The sequence below is a fragment of the Electrona antarctica genome (genome assembly GCF_951216825.1).
Source record: "Electrona antarctica genome assembly, chromosome: 20".
Classification (NCBI taxonomy): domain Eukaryota; kingdom Metazoa; phylum Chordata; class Actinopteri; order Myctophiformes; family Myctophidae; genus Electrona; species Electrona antarctica.
Genome location: NC_136801.1, coordinates 10,483,604 through 10,504,197, shown reverse-complemented (window position 1 = coordinate 10,504,197; position 20,594 = coordinate 10,483,604). Strand labels below are relative to the sequence as shown.

The 20,594-nt window shown below is 41.1% G+C and overlaps 3 protein-coding genes across 3 annotated transcripts in view; 2 read left to right on the top strand and 1 right to left on the bottom strand.

Annotated features, from left to right (window-relative positions):
* Nucleotides 1–448: 448 nt before the first annotated feature.
* Nucleotides 449–2,285, top strand: mnx1 (motor neuron and pancreas homeobox 1; the record flags this gene model as incomplete). Its single annotated transcript, XM_079489484.1, has 3 exons — nt 449–944; nt 1,523–1,683; nt 1,983–2,285. 3 exons carry the CDS (start codon nt 449–451, stop codon nt 2,283–2,285), a joined length of 960 nt encoding a protein of 319 aa, XP_079345610.1.
* Nucleotides 2,286–5,325: 3,040 nt separating this feature from the next.
* On the bottom strand, nt 5,326–19,406 carry nom1 (nucleolar protein with MIF4G domain 1). The gene is made up of 11 exons (XM_079489620.1): nt 18,089–19,406; nt 17,743–17,855; nt 17,221–17,416; nt 15,368–15,691; nt 13,583–13,693; nt 12,178–12,348; nt 11,572–11,693; nt 11,333–11,465; nt 7,262–7,393; nt 7,009–7,118; nt 5,326–6,254 (listed from the first exon to the last, which is right to left on the bottom strand). Exons 1-11 carry the CDS (start codon nt 19,082–19,084, stop codon nt 6,077–6,079), a joined length of 2,586 nt encoding a protein of 861 aa, XP_079345746.1. The 5' UTR covers nt 19,085–19,406; the 3' UTR covers nt 5,326–6,076.
* Nucleotides 19,407–20,152: 746 nt separating this feature from the next.
* lmbr1 (limb development membrane protein 1) overlaps nt 20,153–20,594 on the top strand; it is a 36,036-nt gene continuing 35,594 nt past the window's right edge. Inside the window, exon 1 of the mRNA XM_079489305.1 lies at nt 20,153–20,338. Coding sequence (XP_079345431.1) covers nt 20,276–20,338 — 63 coding nt within the window. The 5' untranslated portion in view covers nt 20,153–20,275. The remainder of the gene's footprint in view (nt 20,339–20,594) is intronic.

Below are 20,594 nucleotides of genomic sequence, written 5' to 3'. Positions count from 1 at the left end.
GTGTGTGTGTGTGTGTGTGTGTGTGTGTGTGCGTGTGTGTGTAGGCCGGCCTATACATTAACGATTTGCATTTGTTAGCTGCTGCCCATTTTCACTCATTCGGTTCCTTATTCACTTTCCAATATTCACTCGAGCAAAGTAGGCAATAATTGTTTTCAGATTTTTATTCTCTAAAGTTGAACAACATTATTGCTTAAACCTGCCCTCACAATCCTGGCCAGATGGGTCGGAGCGCAGCGGCAGTAAAGTCCCAAACACGTCCGAATGGGACAGCCCCCTGTCACACGGAGCACCAATCGCCTTCATCGAATAAGGATTAAGTGTCACGTTGAGTTCTCCGCTCACACTTCTGCCGAGACCATAACTTTTGAGAGGTGGAAAGGCAACATTCTCCTCTTCGTTTAGAGACACGATAACGACGCTGCAAAGAAGGGACACACTCGGCCAAATGGAGAAATCAAAAAACTTTCGCATCGACGCGCTGCTAGCAGTCGATACGCCCAAGGTGCAGACGTCCCCGCTGGCCCTGGTGACTTCTCTGTCCTCCTCCTCGATCTCGTCGTCCGGAAGTCTCACAGCCTCGGAGCTGAACACCAGCGCCGACTCTTTACGCACCGAGACGCCGTCTCCGCCGAGGATTTCCTCCTGCGGTCTGATTCCCAAACCGGGTTACTTGACTAGCCATCCGCACAGCATGCTTGGATTACATCCGCAGAGCACGGCGGGGATCCCCCCGCAGGCTCTCTACGGCCACCCGATGTACACGTACTCCGCGGCGGCCCTGGGACAACACCCGGCCCTGTCCTATGGCTACCCACATGGCTCCCATCATCACCACCATCCCAGCGACTCCCTCAAGCTCACGGCGAGCACCTTCCAACTGGACCACTGGCTGCGGGTCTCAACAGCTGGAATGATGCTACCCAAAATGTCCGATTTTAGCTGTGAGTACAGTGAGTTATCTTTGCTTTGCTTGATCTACAGATAATAGGCTATACTGATATTATTATGAGACGGTTTATGTTAGGCATTATATGCCTACTATATTTTTTATTTAGAGGTGCTGACAATATATAGGCTAACTCCAGTCCATAACTGTGATGTGCTCTATTAGCCTATATAAAAAGGCTTTGGGCGATTATTTATTCCTCTTTCTGAAAGGAACTCAAATGGACAGATAATGGACAGTGGGAAAATGACAGAGGAGTGTGAAACCCACAGTCGACACACTATTTGCTCACCCAGATACTGCCTGTCTTGTTTCTGTTCGTTTTAACAGATTTGTTCCAAACGAAGTGGCAAATAGCACCCTGGACATGTGTGTCAGTGTGTGCACAGCTAGGCAGGCTAATTCTCTAAAGCATTTCACATAAACGTTAGCAGAGGGCATGCTTTGTCATAACTAAAATAGCTTTCTGATTCGAAAAATGTAAACACAAGTCGAATACTATTATGTTATTGTCACTCACATCGCAAACAATTTGCGAATTAGGAATTTATGTTTATTTATTTATTTTTTCAGCTCAGGCCCAGTCCAACCTACTGGGGAAGTGCAGAAGACCCCGAACAGCCTTCACAAGCCAACAGCTGCTGGAACTGGAGCATCAGTTCAAACTGAACAAGTATCTGTCTCGACCAAAGCGCTTTGAGGTGGCTACGTCTCTAATGCTGACAGAAACCCAGGTAATAGCTTGGAACAGGCTTCATCCATTTTTTCATTATTATTATTATTTGTTTTACTATTATCATTATTATTATTGTTAAAAACAACAGCCTATATTGGTGCTACGGCTGGAGCCGACACTGCATTCATTATTCGCCAGGCAATCTTACAAAATGACCTTTACGCACGGCAGGTTACGCATAACCTTTTGGCCACCTGGTGTGCGTGTGACCTGTGTCACCCGTTCGAGCGTTCATTCGTCCTTGTAGCTAGCTATACTTTTAATAATAAATCCCTATCATCAACTTGTTCTTCTCAGGTTAAAATCTGGTTCCAGAACAGACGCATGAAGTGGAAGCGAAGCAAGAAGGCTAAAGAGCAGGCCGCCCAGGAGGCCGAGAATAAGAAGAGCAACAAGGGCGCCGGTCAAGACAAATCATCTGACGGACTCGACTCATCGGCGGATTACAGCAGCAAGACGGACTCAAAAAACGGCAGAATAAGAGACTTCAGGGACAGTGACGACGACGAGGGCGAAAGCTTCCTGTACAACTCGTCAGACTGCTCGTCGGACGACGAGAGAAATCACCACACGAGCAGCAATATAAGCCCACAACCTTGAGACCTTCATGTGCCTGCACCGAGGGGGAAGGCAAAGGAAAAGGGACATTCTCCATTAAAAGGTGACTGTGTGGGGATTGTCCCCCAAGTTGCAGCTGCATGTAACCCAACCTCTAATCACCTACCTGGATTTTTTTTGTTTTGTTTTGTAATAATAATAATAATAATAAAATAAAATAAGGATTTAAAAAAGATATAGGTCAGCTGGATGGATGCTGTCTGATCCCGCCCCGGTACAGGAAGAGTGGGCACTTTTAGGAAGAGTGCATGGGCACCCCGATGTAAAATTGCCTATTTGGTCCAAAATAGCCTAAAATATTTGGAAAATTGTCTCAAAGTAATGTTATACAGCATACAGCCTAACATATAGAACATGATTGAGCATTTGACATTTAATATGTATACAATTGCCACAAAACGAGTATACTGCCTAAAACCAATCATTTTGAACATATAGTTGACGCGTAAATGTAGGTAGGCTACGTCTGTAGGCTATACCGAGTAGTCTACCGTGCAATGTTCAAATACTTTGCATTATAGGCTACTGAAGACCATTTTTTCATTTTTGTGTTTTTTTTGCACAAAATAGCCAATTTTACATCGAGGTGCCCACTTTCCCCTTGGTGCCCACTCTTCTAGTTGTATCATCATCCTCAGAAACGAGCAATAGGCCTAATGCCGGGAGGTTGAAGTTTTACATAAACGGACATTTATCGAGCATTATTTTGGCAGTATCTGTGACCTTGCATGGTTTATGTGCAATTTATGCTGCTGTAACCTGGCTAGGACACTGCAACCCTACTACTCTACTCCACTGTGATATTTGTCATCGTCAACAATATTTTAAGTATAGCCTAATAGCCTATATGACCATAATATCCACTATAAATAGACCTCTGCTGCATTTTGTCGTATTATGATGTTGGACTCTTTCGTGGTGTTATATATTTAGTATTTGTGTCATATGCAGGAAAAAAATGTTATGTTTATTTTTCTATATTGTATTTATAAATGGTTATACCGATTTGCATGCTAAATTATTGTTTAGCGTCTCTATTGGTGCAGACAATATGAAATAAATTTGTTTTATATTACAACGCTATCACATTTTTTTATTGACATTTCTCGCTCCATTGCGAGGTCCACCGTGGGTCCACCTCGAACTTGTAACAGGAAATAGAAAATAGCTTTTCCAGTTCACCGCGACGTGCTGTTTTTCTCCTCGCTTTGACAGCTCGGGTCATGGGAATTACTGTTAATAGCGCTGTCGTTGGGATCTGTGCAAACGTGCAGCGAGAGCAAACACAAGTCGGCAGTCACTCAGACGAGAGAAACATTTCACACCAGTGTAGCAATGGGCTGCTAATAATACGCCATTGAAATGGGCCGTTAATCAACCACTTGTCTGCTAGTACAAGCACATTTTCGGGATTAAAATGCTATAGGCTAAATACTGAGTTATTTAAACGTTTACGGTTTACTGTAAATTGTTTTAATTCTATGGAAAAACCTGTGTCAATCGTGCATAAGGCAGAGCCAGAGCACCACCACCCCAGTTTAGTTTATTTTCGTCTTGCATTTTTCTACAATTCATTCATTATGTGCGCGCGCACGCACACACACACACACACACACACACACACACACACACACACACACACACGCACACACACACACACACACACACACACACACACACACACACACACACACACACACGCACGCACACACACACACACACACACACACACACACACTTCATATTTAAGTAATCCACTGTGTCTAATCATGGTTATACCCAAGTAGTCCACACGAGTATAGGCTATAGCATATACGGGTAGGCTATTTTAATTCAGCAGTCCACCCCCAAAAAGTGAAAAACTAAACAAAACAAAAACTTAAATGCTAAGACATATGTGCCTCAATCACTTAGGCTATCTAACTTCCCACAGTAATCAACACAGACTGATTAACCTATAGGCTATATGTCATTAGAAACAATAATTAGGCTGCTCACTCAGTGACCCTAGTCCTTATCTTGCTGTTTGTTTTAGCTTACACTCAAAGTTCACCCGAGGGTCAAGCCCAACCAGACATGCAGGTAACATTGATGTCACCTGCATGTCTCACATACTATATAAACAAAAGCCAGTGTATGGACTTCTTAGTGACGTCATGTGATATCTCAAAGTTCTACATTCTCTTTTTGTTAGTGAATCCCTCCTGTTTTTATGCGAGAACGTCTGGGAACTTTCAGATTAGTGTATTATAACCGCAGTGAAAACATCAAATGCTTACTACAGCTAACCTCGCTTTTCACTTATAGGACATTATAGGAGACATTTGAAAACATTTACATTTTAAACAAATATTAAGCCTTATTTTATGTCTTTGGAAATTGTGGAGTTCCTTGTATTTGGTGGATAAACTTGAATTATGAATCCTCAGGATTCAGGTTCTGAAATAAGTTACTTCATAACACCCCACTCCCTTCAAGAGGCTACTGTAGCGTTTTAATGATTAGGCAGGGACATTTCCCCTCACTGGCCGATTCTTACCCTCTGACCGCACTCCCCCTTAGATTGATGCAGGACATGCAAAATTGCAAATGGAGCTAATTAATAGTAGCCTCATCAAATGTAACAGAATGACTCTGCTATGCTAACCATGCAGGCGGCAACGGTGTCAACTAGTCAACAAGGACAGCCTGGAATCAAAGCCCTGGCCTGGGTCATGGGGGATGTGTAAACAGTGTTTCATGAATGAGCAAGTACACCAGTTTCAGTTGCCTTGTTTACATCAAACTCACAGAAGATATAACCTCACCGTGTTATATAAACTCTGTTGATGATCAAATGATGGAAATCAACCAATTTACAGTACAAACATTAATCAGTGATGAATTGTGTTGAGCGGAACACTGCTCACTCGTAGGCTGCGTGAATTGTTGCTGTATACAAAGCCTTCAAGAGGGCTGTCTTAGATATACGTATAGGTACTGAACACCTGATGTAAATGATATTACGTAAACAACATTTAATAAAATCACTGTTTATTATTTTTTACACTCAAGATTCTGCATATAGCATAGATGTCGAAACAAACCATTTGATGACCAGGTTTAATGTACAAATATACACAACATAATAGATTATTGAAAACATCTATGATATAGCTTATCACTCTGTCAATCATAATAAATTGTTGCAACAATAATGTGTGTGGGAGCAATGTGCACTGTTGTTTAACCCCCACCAAAAGGAAAATATTACAAATTGAAGTGAAAGGGGTACATTGTTGAAGGCATGTTTTGTTACTAAATCCATGATGAATTTATATAGGACCACACCACATGAAAAAGATTGTTAAGTATATCCAAATACTAATTTGAATGTCTTTCTTTGCAAATGTAAGCCCTTTTCTGGGGGAAAAAATATACATATCGTATATTGCGGTGCTGGTGTATATGTTAAAACCGGGAAAGCATCTGTTTCACAATCATTTTAACACTTTTATACTTTCAATAATAGAAAATATACAAGCTCATATCAGCCTTCGTGCCACACTATGAGCTTATAGATCTGCTATTTTCTTTAAATCGTGAAAATCGCGACCTTGACATGAAAAAGTATTGAGCACCACTGATATAGCAACATATGTTTTTTTTAGAAAACTGTTAGGATTTAGCAGGCATTTGTAGAATCGACCCCAGGTCTTCATGGGTCAATATATCTGCTATGTGTGTGTGTGTGCGTGCGTGTGTGTGTGTGTACACGGCTACACGCGCGTGTTTTACAGTTTGAGCTTGGCCTCTCTCGCCTCCATGGCTCGGGTGGCGACCTGGGCGCGCTCCGCCAGCAGAGCTGCTTGCTCAGCTGGTCCCTGGGTCTGGGCATTCTTCAGCAGGAAGTGGCTGATGAAAAGCTTCAAGCCCTCTCGCAGCATTCCGAGCTTGGGAATGCCCGAAATCCTGGAGGATGGACAACAACGGGGGACATTGATTCAGACTTTCACACAGTGGTTTGCAGTGGTGGAAAGTAACAGAGTACATTCACTTAATTTTTCAAATTTCATTCATTTGATTAACTTCTCCAATACATCTCAAGTAAAAGTACAATATTCACTTAATTATTTTTCAAATTCCATTAATTTCATTAACTACTCCAATACAATATTTATTGTATTTTTACTCCATTAATTTAAAGTAACTAGTTACTTTGCAGATTTTGATTATTATTACAAAACCACTTCAGACATATATACTTGGGGCAATTTGAAAATAGCCCCTCAAGCTCACAACGCGTCGCAAAGGGACGTGTTGTGAGCGTGTAGGTCTGCTATTTTCAAAGGATTTTAGAAAATGTGTGAAATGGGAAATTCTGCACAATAAGTACTTTACCTTTGACACTTTATGTACATTTTGAACTGAGTGTTGCTGTACTGCACTGTACTGTACTGTACTTGTACTGTAAAGTACAAGCTCTCCTCCCTGGCCTCTGTGTGTGTGTGTGTGTTAGGCTGCGCAACAGTGACACTTCAATAAACACATTGCTAGCCACTCCATAGCACCACTCAAAAATGTGATTACTTCTTCCATCACTGCTGGTTTGGACAAATAGGATGGCGTCATAGCCATGGTCAACAGGAATCATTTTTCAATTTAAATAGATATCATTGATTGATTTGTATGGCTCAATATGTACACAGAATATGATGACACTCACTTTCCGAATATGATGACCAGTTCCTCAGGCTCATTTTCCTTTAGTAGCTTGATTAACACTTGACGCAAGAAACGCACCTTGGGCTTATCTAGTTCTCCAAACTCTATTGCCTGCACAGACAAACACAGAGAGAAACATCACCACCTCGTCAAAGATTCTCGTTCAGTGCAAATCATGACATAAAAACGGCCATCACTGCCAGACGGCAACCGTCCTCAATCCTCATATTAAGCATAGATGTCCTGCCACGCACTTTGAGGATGGAGATGGACAGGGCCTTGCTCTGTAGGACGTGGGTAACCATATGGACCAGGTTACTGAAGGTGCTGCTAGAAAGATTGTCCAGCTCTTTGAACTTGTCCCACAGGCTGAACTGAAAGGTCATCTAGGGAAACACAGAGGGTTCAAATGATCATTGTAGAGCCACAAGATCAGACAGAAAGCAACCCCCCAATTCAATTATATTAATCATTCATTTGATCAAAAATAGTAATGAATAACTTGAGAACATAATTGATAGTTGCAGCCCTAAACCAAGGAAAAAAGGGAGCTTACCAATAACTGATTTATAGATCAAGGTGTACTAGTGAGGCAGCCGACGGGCAGTCAGGGACGGCCAGTTGACTTTAGCATACAGAGTGCAATGATTGCAATGGTGGCTAAGTGATCTATAGCCAGTAATGACTCTTAATATATCCTCTAATATCTCCTCCCTCACACACAAACACAGGCAATCCACTAAAGCCAGGTCCACCTTACACGAGAAAAACTAAAATTTCCCAGCAGGTCTGACTGAAGCTCTTTGATGGGGACAATGGTTATCAGTGTCTGATATGGACCAGTGTCCTGTGGGTCAGCTAGGGCGGAAGCGTGGTGTCACCTCCATTGTTTGCAGTCGGGTTAAGTCAAACAACGTGAGAGGAAAGAGGTGTGAGAGGCTCCCACACTGTAGTTAAGGTGACCTACCGGTCACAGACGGGCCACATGTAATGGGGACTGGGGAGTCTGGGTGGTGGAGTCTGGGTGGTCAGATTTTATTGTCCTCTGTAGCTTAAAATATTAGTAATATTCAGAAAAATCACACCCGTGTGAAGTGAGGGGCGCTCTTATCATCGTAAATTCTGCATTCATTGTCAATGGCATTTCATGTTTGTGTTACGACAAAAAGCTATAGGTGAATATAGGAGCTCTTATCGTACGTCATCATCGCAGACTTCTTATTGACAGTTGAGAGTTGAAAGCCTCCTATATATACAGTACAACATATCAATGTTTGTGTTACACAATGTTTGTGTTTACACCGACTTAAAATTGTCCATTCATTGTCAATGGGAATTTAATGTTTGTGTAGGACAAAGTTTGTGCACACACACTAAAAGCTGGACATAGGAGGGCCTAGCGCCCCTCAAAAAAGCCACCAGCAACGAATAATGATGGGGTCTATGAGATGTCAATATATAAGGCCACATAATACGTACTATGGAGCCTATACAACTGAAAAGAGTGACAACAACATACATGATCAAATAAGCCACTAATGACATCTATGCTATGGACCAAAGGTCAATATTGAATAAGTCTCCCATAATAATATTTTGCATAAATTAATGTGCATAAAAGTATAGCAAAAATAGCCGACCTACAAGCTCACAACATGATGCAAATGTGACTGAGTTGTGAGGATACCGGAGAACTCGCCAGTTTACCAACTCGCCGCATCGAAAATTCTTCATCAATGTCTTCATCGTTATGCTAACATGCTGTCTTCATCAGTATAGTATGTCAAACCCACAGCTGTTATAGTTAATTTCCAATGTGATCAAATCATTTTGTGCAATTAAATGGTCAGCTAGATGATAAAAAGTTGAGTATGTGAATACCAATGATAGTAGGCCTACCAATTCAGGATATTGTTTACTAATGAAATACATTGTGTCGGTACTTTGGTGTTTAAACTTTAGCATTCCTACTTCATCTAGTGTAACTCTAAACAACTATTCTCTCTCTCTCTCTCTCTCTCTCTCTCAAAATTCAATGCAATTTAAATGAAGGTGAAGTAAAACTAAAATGCACTAAACCGCGCCGAGTTGGAAAACTGGCGAGTTCTCCGGATACCACCAGTTGTGATTGGATCGGATCCATTGGAACATTCAAAAAGGTGGTTTTGGACATCCTAGATTTCACACTGTATATACTGTATACTGTATATTGACGACGTCAGTTGTCAGTGTCTCAACAGCCCAAGCTGTCCTGTCCTCACTAACGCCAGGGGTTGCGTCTCTGCGTGCGTAAAAAAACGCACCTGTTAAATTTTAATGCACGCGTCACGCAACGCGGGCAGTGGAGCCACCCTTCATTGATTAAAAAGGGAACATTCCCTGACGGTGACGGAGACGCGACGCTGACGCGCCCGGTGGAGCCCTGGTGTAACTGCGACTATGTCAGGAGATCAGATCGGCCAACGTCAGGTGACGTCTCAGGAGACAGATATAGCAGCTATTGTTTGAGGCTTTTGACGATATAGGTATTTGCGATTTGTTTAAAAAGATAGGAGACAGTAAGCTCAGAGTCAGAACACATCGTGATGCGCTATGAGCTTGTAGGTCAGATCATTTTGATATTCTTTGACAAAGTTTTGCAAATGTTTGATCAAAAATGCGATTAATTTCGGCTAAAATAATAATCATTGCGATTTCAATAGGGCTTTGCACTACTGTGCAGTGCTCGGGCCCTAATAATACAGTAATAATACAAATCTTTCCAAAGTTGTATATTTTTAACAAATGTGGCATCAGTCGGTCATGTTTAAAGGTTGCTCCAAACACACAGACTACAGCTGATAATCAGTTGATGGCACTGTTCTGTGCCTGCGTGACAGGAAATAAATCTCCTTAGCATACTGGGCGAATACAGGAATGAATAATGTTATAATCCTTGCATGACTCTTTAATGAATGTAGCTCTTTGAGTTGTTGTCGAACACCCCAACAGTGGGCAGGGTTTTACAAGTGAGTTTTGTTCCTGCAACATTGACTTTGACACTAAACTGAAGAAGCAAAGAGTTTACATGGTGGTCCGCTGTGAGCTCCTTTTCCAGTCTGTTTATACATTTATGCTGTGTCATGTCTGACCCAGATCATATATGGGCACAGACCTAACTAGGAGCAATAACAAGGATTACAACAAATAAAAGGATGTCAGTCCTCCTCTAAATTTGGAAGTTTTTGGGGCATAAATGAGTGCGAGTGCTTGTGTTTTGGTCTCTGTCTCACTCTGTCTTTCCGTCTTGTGTGCTGTCCTAGGGCTGCCTACACTAGGGCAAATGCAAGTGAAATGTTCTGCCTTCCCAAAGAGTTCCACCACAGATGTAAACACTGTGTAATTAGGCCCCACTAAATATGGACGATTGTCAGCAAAAATACGCTTTTCGACTGCCCGAATGGCTGACAATGCCTTGTTCTGTAGACGCCTCTACACTGTAAAACACAAGACATGAATATATTCATAATTATCTTGTGTAGTGGCAGAAATCTAGCCTGGTTAACCACTCCCCCTTGAATGAAATGTTTTCAAGGGAGAGTGGTTAACCACTAGGCTAGCAGAAACACCTATGTAGTGTCTGCCTACAAACAGTTTGTGAGGTAGGCAAGGGAGGCCAGGGTAAAAATGAGTAGACAGAAAAGATAATCAGAGTCAAATATCATTATGTACTCTGATTATGCACTTTGAGAAAATATTCTGGCCCTCCCGAGTTCAATTTCTGAGAAGATGTCCACATTAGGAAGATAATGACCCCCCCCAGGAGATTGCATGTCGGCAAAAGACAGATGAAATAGTTGGCGAAATATTTGGCTTTTCGCTTGGTCATAGCGAACTTTAGAGTGCGCGGTTTCTTGGAAAAGAGAATAGACATATGAGGAAATATGTTGTTATGTTCTGGTGTGTTCTGACCAGTCAGCCAAGGATTAGGATTGCCAAATAGCCAGATAGGCAGAAATAGATGAGAGGAGGGGGCCAGACCGAATCAGACCTAACCACTGATATAAAAGGCACTGATAGAAAGAGTAGAGTATAAATACTACTGAGATGCGTGTTGCAATGGGCAGAATTGGACCAGAGAGAATTTGATCATCGCTTGCTTCTGCTATCCTTTGTAACCTGGACGGCATGCAAAAAACTGAGCTTGAAGATCTACCGCAGGCCATTCAACTGGATTCAGAGATTGTCCTGTCGGAGGGTATCGACTTCACTTGCTATTGAACTTTTCCCATTGTTCTGTAAATTCAATCTGGTCAATATAGAATATAAAGTGCACACAGCGCTACCTGGAATCGTCTGTCATGGGAGCAGAACTTCTCTCCTAGCACGGCATAGAAAGCATTGAAGGTCTTCTCCTGCAGGCAGCAGTCGATCAGAACACGGACTATCTCTCTCTCCTGATGCTCCTTCAGACCCATCCTTCAAACGAGGCAAAACAGAAAAAAACAACAGAACCTTAAGTCCACACTGAAATATTGCCTTTGACCAAAATACACGTCACATCAGAATGGCCTTATTACTGTACCTCAGGAGTTTTTCAAACGCATCCAGGTAGTCCTCACTGGTCATCAGCACACAGAAGATATTTCTCCTGACCTCCGTGTTCATTCTCTGTTTCCTGGCCATGTCCAATACTTTGGCACTAAACTGAACAGTGCAGACAATGGAATGATGCAGTTGAATTGTCAAGGATGAGTATCATCAGCACAGCTTGATAGTTATAGTACACCAAGAGTGTTGGGATGTAAATCATTAATTTATTAATTTATACAAAAACAGTCAAATTGTAATAAATAAGAATGCCATTATAAAAGGTACAGTTGTTTTTCTTCCTCCAAATAGCATAACAAGGCATACACACTATATTAAAATCAACTTTTTAATTATCCCTATAGATCGATCCTGGAGCAACTGTAACGTTAATTATAATTTTTTAGATGGCTCTGTACTTGGTGTGCTTTTGTAGCAGATCTTCAGTCTACAAGCTCACAATGCGTAGCTTGTAGATCAGCTATTGTAATTGTAACTGTATTGCAGCAAAAGCCTCAGTGTAAATTTTAAACCGGAAAGTGTCAATTTTAAGTTTTTCAATGAACACTGAGGATTGCCAGTAAGTGGTCGGGTGGTGTACCTGTCCTTCAGCGGTGGGCTGTGAGACCGGCATGTTCCCCTGGTCGTTGATCATGGGTGCTCCACTCCATGAAGATCCAACTATCCACCAGCGTCCCACCTGATCTGCAGCCAGGAGGCTCTGCAGGGAGACCCTCAGCTTCACGTCACTGCCCGCAGCACTCTGCTTGATCTGGGGTCACACACAGTGGTCAAGAAAAAGTAGCAACACCACAAAATAAAAATACTCTTGTTGTGCCCCCACATTACAAATTATAAAATAAATATACTTACAGCACCAAAGTAAAGGTATACTAAAAAAAAATTGTATGACTTTTCTGAAAACACGTAGCAGATCTACAAGCTTGTAGATTGGTTATTTTCGAGTAGTATAATATTAAGCACGAATGGTTAATTTATGTTTTGTATTAATAATCTAAATCTGCAAACTAGAAACTAAACCTGAGTATAATATTTGCCTCCGAGATGTACTGTAGTATATCTAAGTATAAAGTACTGAAAAATGGAAATACTCAAGTAAAGTAAAAGCACCTCAACATTGTACTTAAGTGCAGTACCACAGTTGAGTAGTAGTAAATGTAGTTATTTTCCAACCACTGGGCTACACATTCATCATGTAGTATTTACTGGACAAACACTGCTTGTAAAACCTGCAACAAATGAAACAGGCAATTAAAATACACTGCTACAAATTAAGATTAATTCTGAATGGGACCATCAACAACCAGCTTCATCAAGTTTGTAAGGTGGACCTTTGAGGCCCCCTGGTGGTAAAAGTAAGAGCTACAAATAGAAAGAAAATTAACTAATGGGTAAAAATAACACAGTATGATGATCAGTAACCAATGTGTTAAATTTAATCAGGAACAGCTATAGATTACAAATTCCAAAACCAATAAAGTGCCTGCATTATTATATAGCTTGCTATAAGCATATGTACTGTAACATTTTCAGATGGGGATCTGTGGCCACTGGCCAAATACAAATGCCCCCTCTCCTGTTGTGTTCTCTTTTCTGGTCTCTGTACAAGTGTGCGACGCACATTTGCGTGTGCGCCTGCACTGTTTAGTATTTACTATTACAGTTTTATGTTTTTATGATAATCAGCGCTTTGCCATATAGATGATACATACACTGTGCCATATTGGAGAGGCCACTATGTGCGCAGTGCTTTGTTTGACATGCTCCGTATTTGAGCGCGCGTACCTCCACCCGCCCCTGTTAAAGTCCCCCCCGTCATAAAACGATGCATCGACTCAACTTCGACTTTACTGTCTGACAAGTCAACTTGCAAAAATCTCACCTCGTTAATGACCTAGTAGAAGGCACAATCCACTGTTAATTAGGGTGGCCATAAGAGGGTTAATGAGAGTTAAGGAGATTAATGGATGAATATGATGATGTACCAGTGTTCTCTGCAGCTTCCTGAGTCTCTCTACGGGCTCTGGGTCATAGCCTGGGATCTTCCGCATGTCGTTGTTCTTCAGAGCCAGCATGGTTTCCAACATGAAGCGCACCTGAGATCATGATCACACATTACATGAAACCTGGTTAACACACTCAGATATACAGAACAGATATACAATCAAATCACCTTCATTTCACTCATTCTTTGAGGGGCGCTAGCCCCTCCTACATCCAGCTTTTAGTTACCGTCCACAAACTTCTTAAACAAACATTAAATTCCCATTGACAATGAATTGAGAATTTTACATCATAGTGTCTGAGCAAATAGGCATAGTGTCATGATGATGTCATGATGATGTACGATGATAAGAGCGCCCGTCACACAGGTGTGATTTTCTTTTCACCCTGAGCGGCAAGGACGGAGTTCTCCGGCCTATCAATTAGTAACGCCCAGCGCCCAGGGCGGAGATTGATCAAAAGGAGGGAGATTATTGACCGATCGCATCGCTCCACAGGCTGGGAGCATCTGTTGTGCAACACTCAATGTTATTTTCTGGTGAGACGTCATCGAAAATGTTCACCCCCATTTTAGCCGACGAGATCGAAAATCTTAAAACGTTTAACTCTTGATCTAAATCATTCCGTCCAATTCTAAAAAAAGATTATGTGTTAGACGGCCCATCGCGGTACCGTCGCTAGTCGCGTTAGAATTAATCATACCTCCCGTTGTTGTCGATCGCATCGAGTGTGTTTTGGCTACATCAAGCTACTTCAGCCACATCCGGGATAGCATCCGTTGCGTCGCTAAATGTGCTCCGCTGCTATAAATCGCTGGGCACTATGATTTAATGGATTAAATAACCCCAGGCGTTCGGGGTGTTTAACTGTGTTGTATACTAGAGCACTGTTTCCCTAATAGTGGGTCAGGACTTATGTTTTGGGTGGCGGACACATTTTTTAGGTTTGCAAGTGAATATCGCCTTTTTTGTGTTTCGTATTTAATTTTTTAAGATAAAATAAAAAAAGTTTAAAGGACCACTTCACCACTTTTCAACCTATCTTAATTGGTCCTACACTAATGTTCATGATAAAATGTTCTACAATGTTCTACTCAGTCTGTGTCTCATGGGAGGGCTGTGTTCAGAAACCGGTCCACCAGTGACGTTAAGAGATTTAAATTTTGGTGAGAATGATGGCTTCCATTATAGCACTGCAACTTTCCAGCAATAGAAAGCCTGTAGTTTCTATTAGCTTAGATTCTCCATCGATGATGTCACTGGTGGACGGGTTTCTGAACTGCCCACAGCCCTCCCATGAGACACAGACCGAGTAGAAAAAAATTCTGGCATTTTATCATGAACATTAGTGAGGATTGAGGACCAATTATATGAAGATACTTTGAAAAGTGGTCCTTTAAAACAAAAAAATCACAGATTTTCATCATCGAAAGACGATTCCAATTTTTTTTAGTATTTCATAAATAAAATGAAAAAATATAATAATTAACATAAACAAATAAAGTTTAAGAAGTAGATAAAATAGCAGATCTACAAGCTCACATCGTGGCACAAAGCCATGCATTGTGAGCTTGTAGATCTGCTATTTTCACTAGTTTTGGTCGAGCTAAAAAGTTTGGGAACCACTCGTGTAGAGGACTTTACTGTGTGGAGTTGACACTTTCTTCCATTATGGAATACCTTACAATTTGATTACATAGACAGTAAGTTAAGCATTCTTGTCTAAAAGTTAAAGTTCCTAATCTGCTGTAGTAATCAATGTTTTACCCTAGTTTGATCCTTAAATGTGGATCCAGCATCATTGGCCTTGCGCTGAGCATCAGATATGAGTTCTTTGAGGGCCATAGGGTCATCTCTCCGCAAGGTGAAACCAACCGTCTTCAGCACAAACAGTACAAGATCGATGTCCTTTTCAGTAAAGTTTCCCACTAGCACCTTTAGGATGTCAAAGATAAGCAGCGAGTGGACCACTTGGAAATTGTACATGTGAGCCACCATGGCCACCAGATTGTCACTCTCTTTGCCTCCAACTGGGTTCTTGTACAGCTCGTCATACTTGCGTACCACCGTCTCCAGGAAATGGGCTCCAACCTACACAATGGTAAAATGGCACAATTTAACCACATGTTGGGCTGCTTGGGCACATGATTTATATTTATATATCAAAAATATAAAATCTACATGTTCACAACACATCACAGCAATGTTTCAAATTATAACATAAGGCTTAATTGGTTAATACAAGTAAATGATATCTGACTACTGTATTAATATATATATGTTCATATGTGCAATGGTAAATTGTATTTATTTCACTAAAAGGGGACACTATTAAAAACATATTTTAAATCACAAAAAATGCTTTACCTTGTTTGTTAGCCAATTAAGCATTTATTTGTTGAAAATAGCTCATATATATTTTATGTATATTATATTTATACATAAAATAACATATGTATATTTGCCATCTGTGTTGTGCTCTTGAAAATGCTACCCAATGATCAGTGGTTAGCTATTGACTGCTGACGGTGTGTTGACTTGTTGTAGTAATGAGAGTGAGTGTGTGGTCAATTACAGGATGGAGTCAACATACGAAAGAGATAACAATGCTAATACACCTTAAGTAAAGGAAACCTAAGGTATTAGATGTCACGTTTAGGGCATTAGCTTACAAAGCCGGCAATGCCCTTTTAGGCTACACCTAATAAATAATCCAAGGGCTAAATGTCCATTCTTTGGCTAATTGCAACTATTGACTTCTCTCACACACAGGCTGGGTAAAAATAAAACCCGCTTTTCGGGGATCTCTTATCAGTAGAGCAGACAGTGACCTAAGGTCACCAAAAAGCCATGACCTGCAATATCTGTGGTATTAGTGTGGTAACAGCATGGCATGAATTGCATCCAACAGATAACTCATTATTAGAATCTGATATTCGGAAATAAATAGAACTGTTTCACACATATCTTTATTATTAACATTATTTTATATATATTTTACTATTAAAACAAGTGCCAGGGACGTTAAGGCGAGCTGAATCTAATTATGCACTGATTGCCAGGGACGTTAAGACGAGTTCAAAAAATAAATACAAATAAAATCTCTAATCTGGTGTGCAGGTGATGACATACACATGACATGCACAATAGAATTACATTTTCTTTCTTTTATCCCATTATAAAATGGGCTTCGGTGGCACCCAGGACCAAAACTGGGGTCCACCAGGTGGCGCTGAAGGAGTTAAAGAAAAAGAATGGAGGAGTTGTATGCAAACTGTACCATTTAACCACTCAAACACCAGCATCCATATTCTGGGGGGAATAAAAATAGCCAATCTACAAGCCCACAATTCACTGCGTTGTGAGCTTGTAAATCAGCTATTTACAAAGAGATTTAAAACCGGGAACATTTTAGTTTTTACGTTTTTGCGTTATTCAAAAATAACAGATACTGTATACAAGCTCACAGCATGCTGCGAGCTTGTACTGTACATCTCTTTTTTTGGACATTCTTGAACATTTTTGAAGAATTTTGATTACAAAAAAAGCTTGAGAACTAACTGATATAGCAGGCATTTGTAAAAATAGGCCTCAGGCCTCAAGTGGTCTGTGAACCGTACCTCCAGCCCCACGGAGTGATGGAGGATGCTGACCAGGAGGATGTGCTCCATGAGCAGTCTGTCGGGCATCAGGGCAGAGGAGACGCAGACGGCCAGCAGCACCTCCGTCAGGATATCGTTCATGTCCTTCCTGCTGCTGCTCATGTACAGCTCCTCCAGCTGGCTGCTGATGGACGCCATGTTGGGCTCACTCAGCCTGCGGATGTCAGAAACCTCTTATCTCCATATATATATAATATCTTTTTTTAATGTTTTGTATTTCCGTAAATTAACCCCAATTCTACAAATGACTCCTATATTCCAAGTGTCCTGAAAAAATGATGTTTCTATATCAGTGGTTCTCAAACTTTGTCATGTCAAGATCCCCCAAAATTATATGTATCCAAAAATAGCATGGTTTTCTCATTGTGCTCCTGAGTGCAGAACTGCTCTTTGTCTACTCTAAACAACATATTGCAGAAAACGAATATCAGGACCTATTGATGGTAGGGGTAAGGAAGTATGTATTAACGTGGTGTGTACCTGTTCAGCAGGCCTTTGACATTCCTCTTCAGTTTTACAAGCTCAGCTTTGCGCTTATCGTCTCCGGTGTCACGCAACTGAGGGGGCACATACTTGCCTGCCGTAGAAGTGACCTAAATGTTGGAAGACATCATTTCAAATTTAATTTGTGCAGCATAAATGTGCAGCTGAAGAAGCTCATCATCTTTAACCATGAATTCCCCATTTTGGGCATGTCATATAGGCTGAGGTTCTTCAAAAATAGCATATCTCTATTCTCTACAAGCTGTGAACTTGAACAAACAAACAAACAAAATGGGTCTTGCAAGCATATTATCTAATAAACATTAGGAGTTTCTGAACTTACATTTGCAGGCTTAGCCTGGAGGACATCTTTGCCTTCCTCCACTTCCCCTTCACTGGCCAGTTGTGCTGCTCCACCCTCATCCATCTCATCTTCTGCCTCCATCTCATCTCCCTCTGCTTCCTCTTCATCCATCATCCCATCATCATCTTCCTCCTCCTCATCTGCATTCTCTTCATCATCCGTCTCTCCATCCAGATCACTGTCATTTTCACTGCCTTCGTTTGCAGACTCGTCTGTCATTTCTTCCTCGTCGCCCGACATGTCAGAGTCACTGTTATCAAGCTTTTCCAACTTCTCTTTGACCACGTCCACACCGTCATCCTCATTGTCCAACAACATCGCTGCACCGGTAGATTCATAGTCGGATACCCCAAGGAAGTGATCGAGTGCATCTATTGCAGTGCAGTCAAGGAGTTTCTTCTTGATTTTTCCCTTATTGTACCCGAGATTCTTGATCATATTCTTGATTTCTCTGTCCTCCTCCTCCTTGTTGGCCTCCAAGAGAGCCTTGTTTCTGGATTCTTGAAGTTTGTTGGTTTTCTTTCCTTTCTTCTGTGTTGGTTGTGTTTTGGAATCCTCAGACTTCTCCAGTTTAGCATCAGTTGACTTGATTTGAGGAGTATTTGACACAGCTTTCTTTGTTTTCTCCTGCTCTTTCTTCTCTTTTGCTTGTGGCTCATCATCAGCTAATTTTAAAGAATCATCACCAGCACCCTGAGATGGTACGAGATTATTCTTACCCTCATAGTAACATTTCATTTTTGCTTTTTTCATCTTTCTCTTCTCCTTTCGTAGCTCTCTCCGACTTCTCTTCTTCACAAATCTCAAACGGTCGTCTTTTTCTACTTCTTCCCCTTCCTCCCCACCTTCCTCCCCACCTTTGACTTTGTTTTTAACGAAATCGTCCACTGACTCCATGTACTTTCTCAGCATCCCATTGTCTTTCATCTTCTTCTTTTTGACGTTCGCCCCCCTGTTACCGCCTCTGCCTTTCATATTAAGCCGAAAATGTTGATCAACAGTTAAGATTCACTGGCTAAAGGTTTAGCTCATTAGCTGACCGACTTAAACCAGTCTCACTCTCATCACCTACCTTTAACAAGGTATACCAACAAACTCTAAACTGGGAAGCAAAGTTTTTCCGAAACGTTTACGGTTTAAACGTGATGTGTTAAACCTTATGGTTTAAACAGATGATAGACACGCTAGTTAAACGTTGTAATGTACACATGTGTATTTACATGAGGTTGACCCAAACAACACACGTGACAATTCTCTTCCAGGGCGCCTGTCTCGTCGTAGATTGATGACGTACGGTCGACAGTGTTACCAGATATTGCGAGAGAAATAAGCATTAAAGCAACCTATAAAAACAAGCCCAAAAGTAGTGACTTTAAATAGTGCATATCTACAATGAAGCTAGCATCGCGGTGCGACCTTTTTCACCCACCTGGCCTGTACATAGTGTTATTTTTTTCCTGTGATATTATTGCTCTTTTCTCTTCTTTTTTCCCCTTTTTTCCCTGTGATGATATTGAAGACAAGTCATATCTATGAATTGATTGATTGATTGATTGATTCATTGATTGATTCATTGATTGAATGATTGCATAGGGCCTAAATGGAAACAAGACCAAGGACTTTTTTGGTGGGTTTAGTGTTTGACTGTACACTGTTGCTATTTTTACATTTGTGTCTAATAAACTATTCAATCAATCAATGAATCAATCAATCAATGGCTATTAATTTGGGTGTTCCTTGACATGAAAATGTTTGAGAACCACTGGTTTAAACAACATTTAGGAAACAAGCCCCCCTCAATACAATAGAAACAAGTAAAAAATAAATAAACAAGTATACACAATACACGACTCGCACAACCATATCCTTTCTATGGCAACAACTGCCAATATTTACAAGCTACCGGTACTTTATAGAAAAGCAAGGCCAAAGTCGCTTATAATAAACGGACATGGCAACGCAACGCTGATGTACGGTCGCGCAATGTCAACGTCATTTATTTTGGGGCGTTCTTTTGAGCGGTTAGTAACTGTCGTTGTAAGAACTGCCTGTCTGCAAAGATCACTCACACACTAACACAGATCACACATACAGACTGTACTCGGGGGTCGTACAGCACGAGCGATAGTATGTAGTAGTGTGTGTTTTGCATTTGCAATATGAAGAATGGAAGAAGACGATGTTACTATCAGAGAGCAGAATTTCCACAGCCAAGTGCGAGAGTACATGGTAAGTAAACCCACTGACAGACAGCTAAATATGCTAACATGCTAACGGAACGTCCTCTGTCTATGCTTAGTGCTAACTTTACACACTGTCGCGTAGATGATCGATTCATTAAAATGATGTATAACAGAGTGATTCTCAGCCCTTGTACTTCCGAGGACGACCCCCAATTTGACATGCATTATTAAGCCACGGGAAGGTCCCAAATGTAGGGGTTCATTTGAACATCTATCCATCCTTTATTAATCCCGAAGGAAAT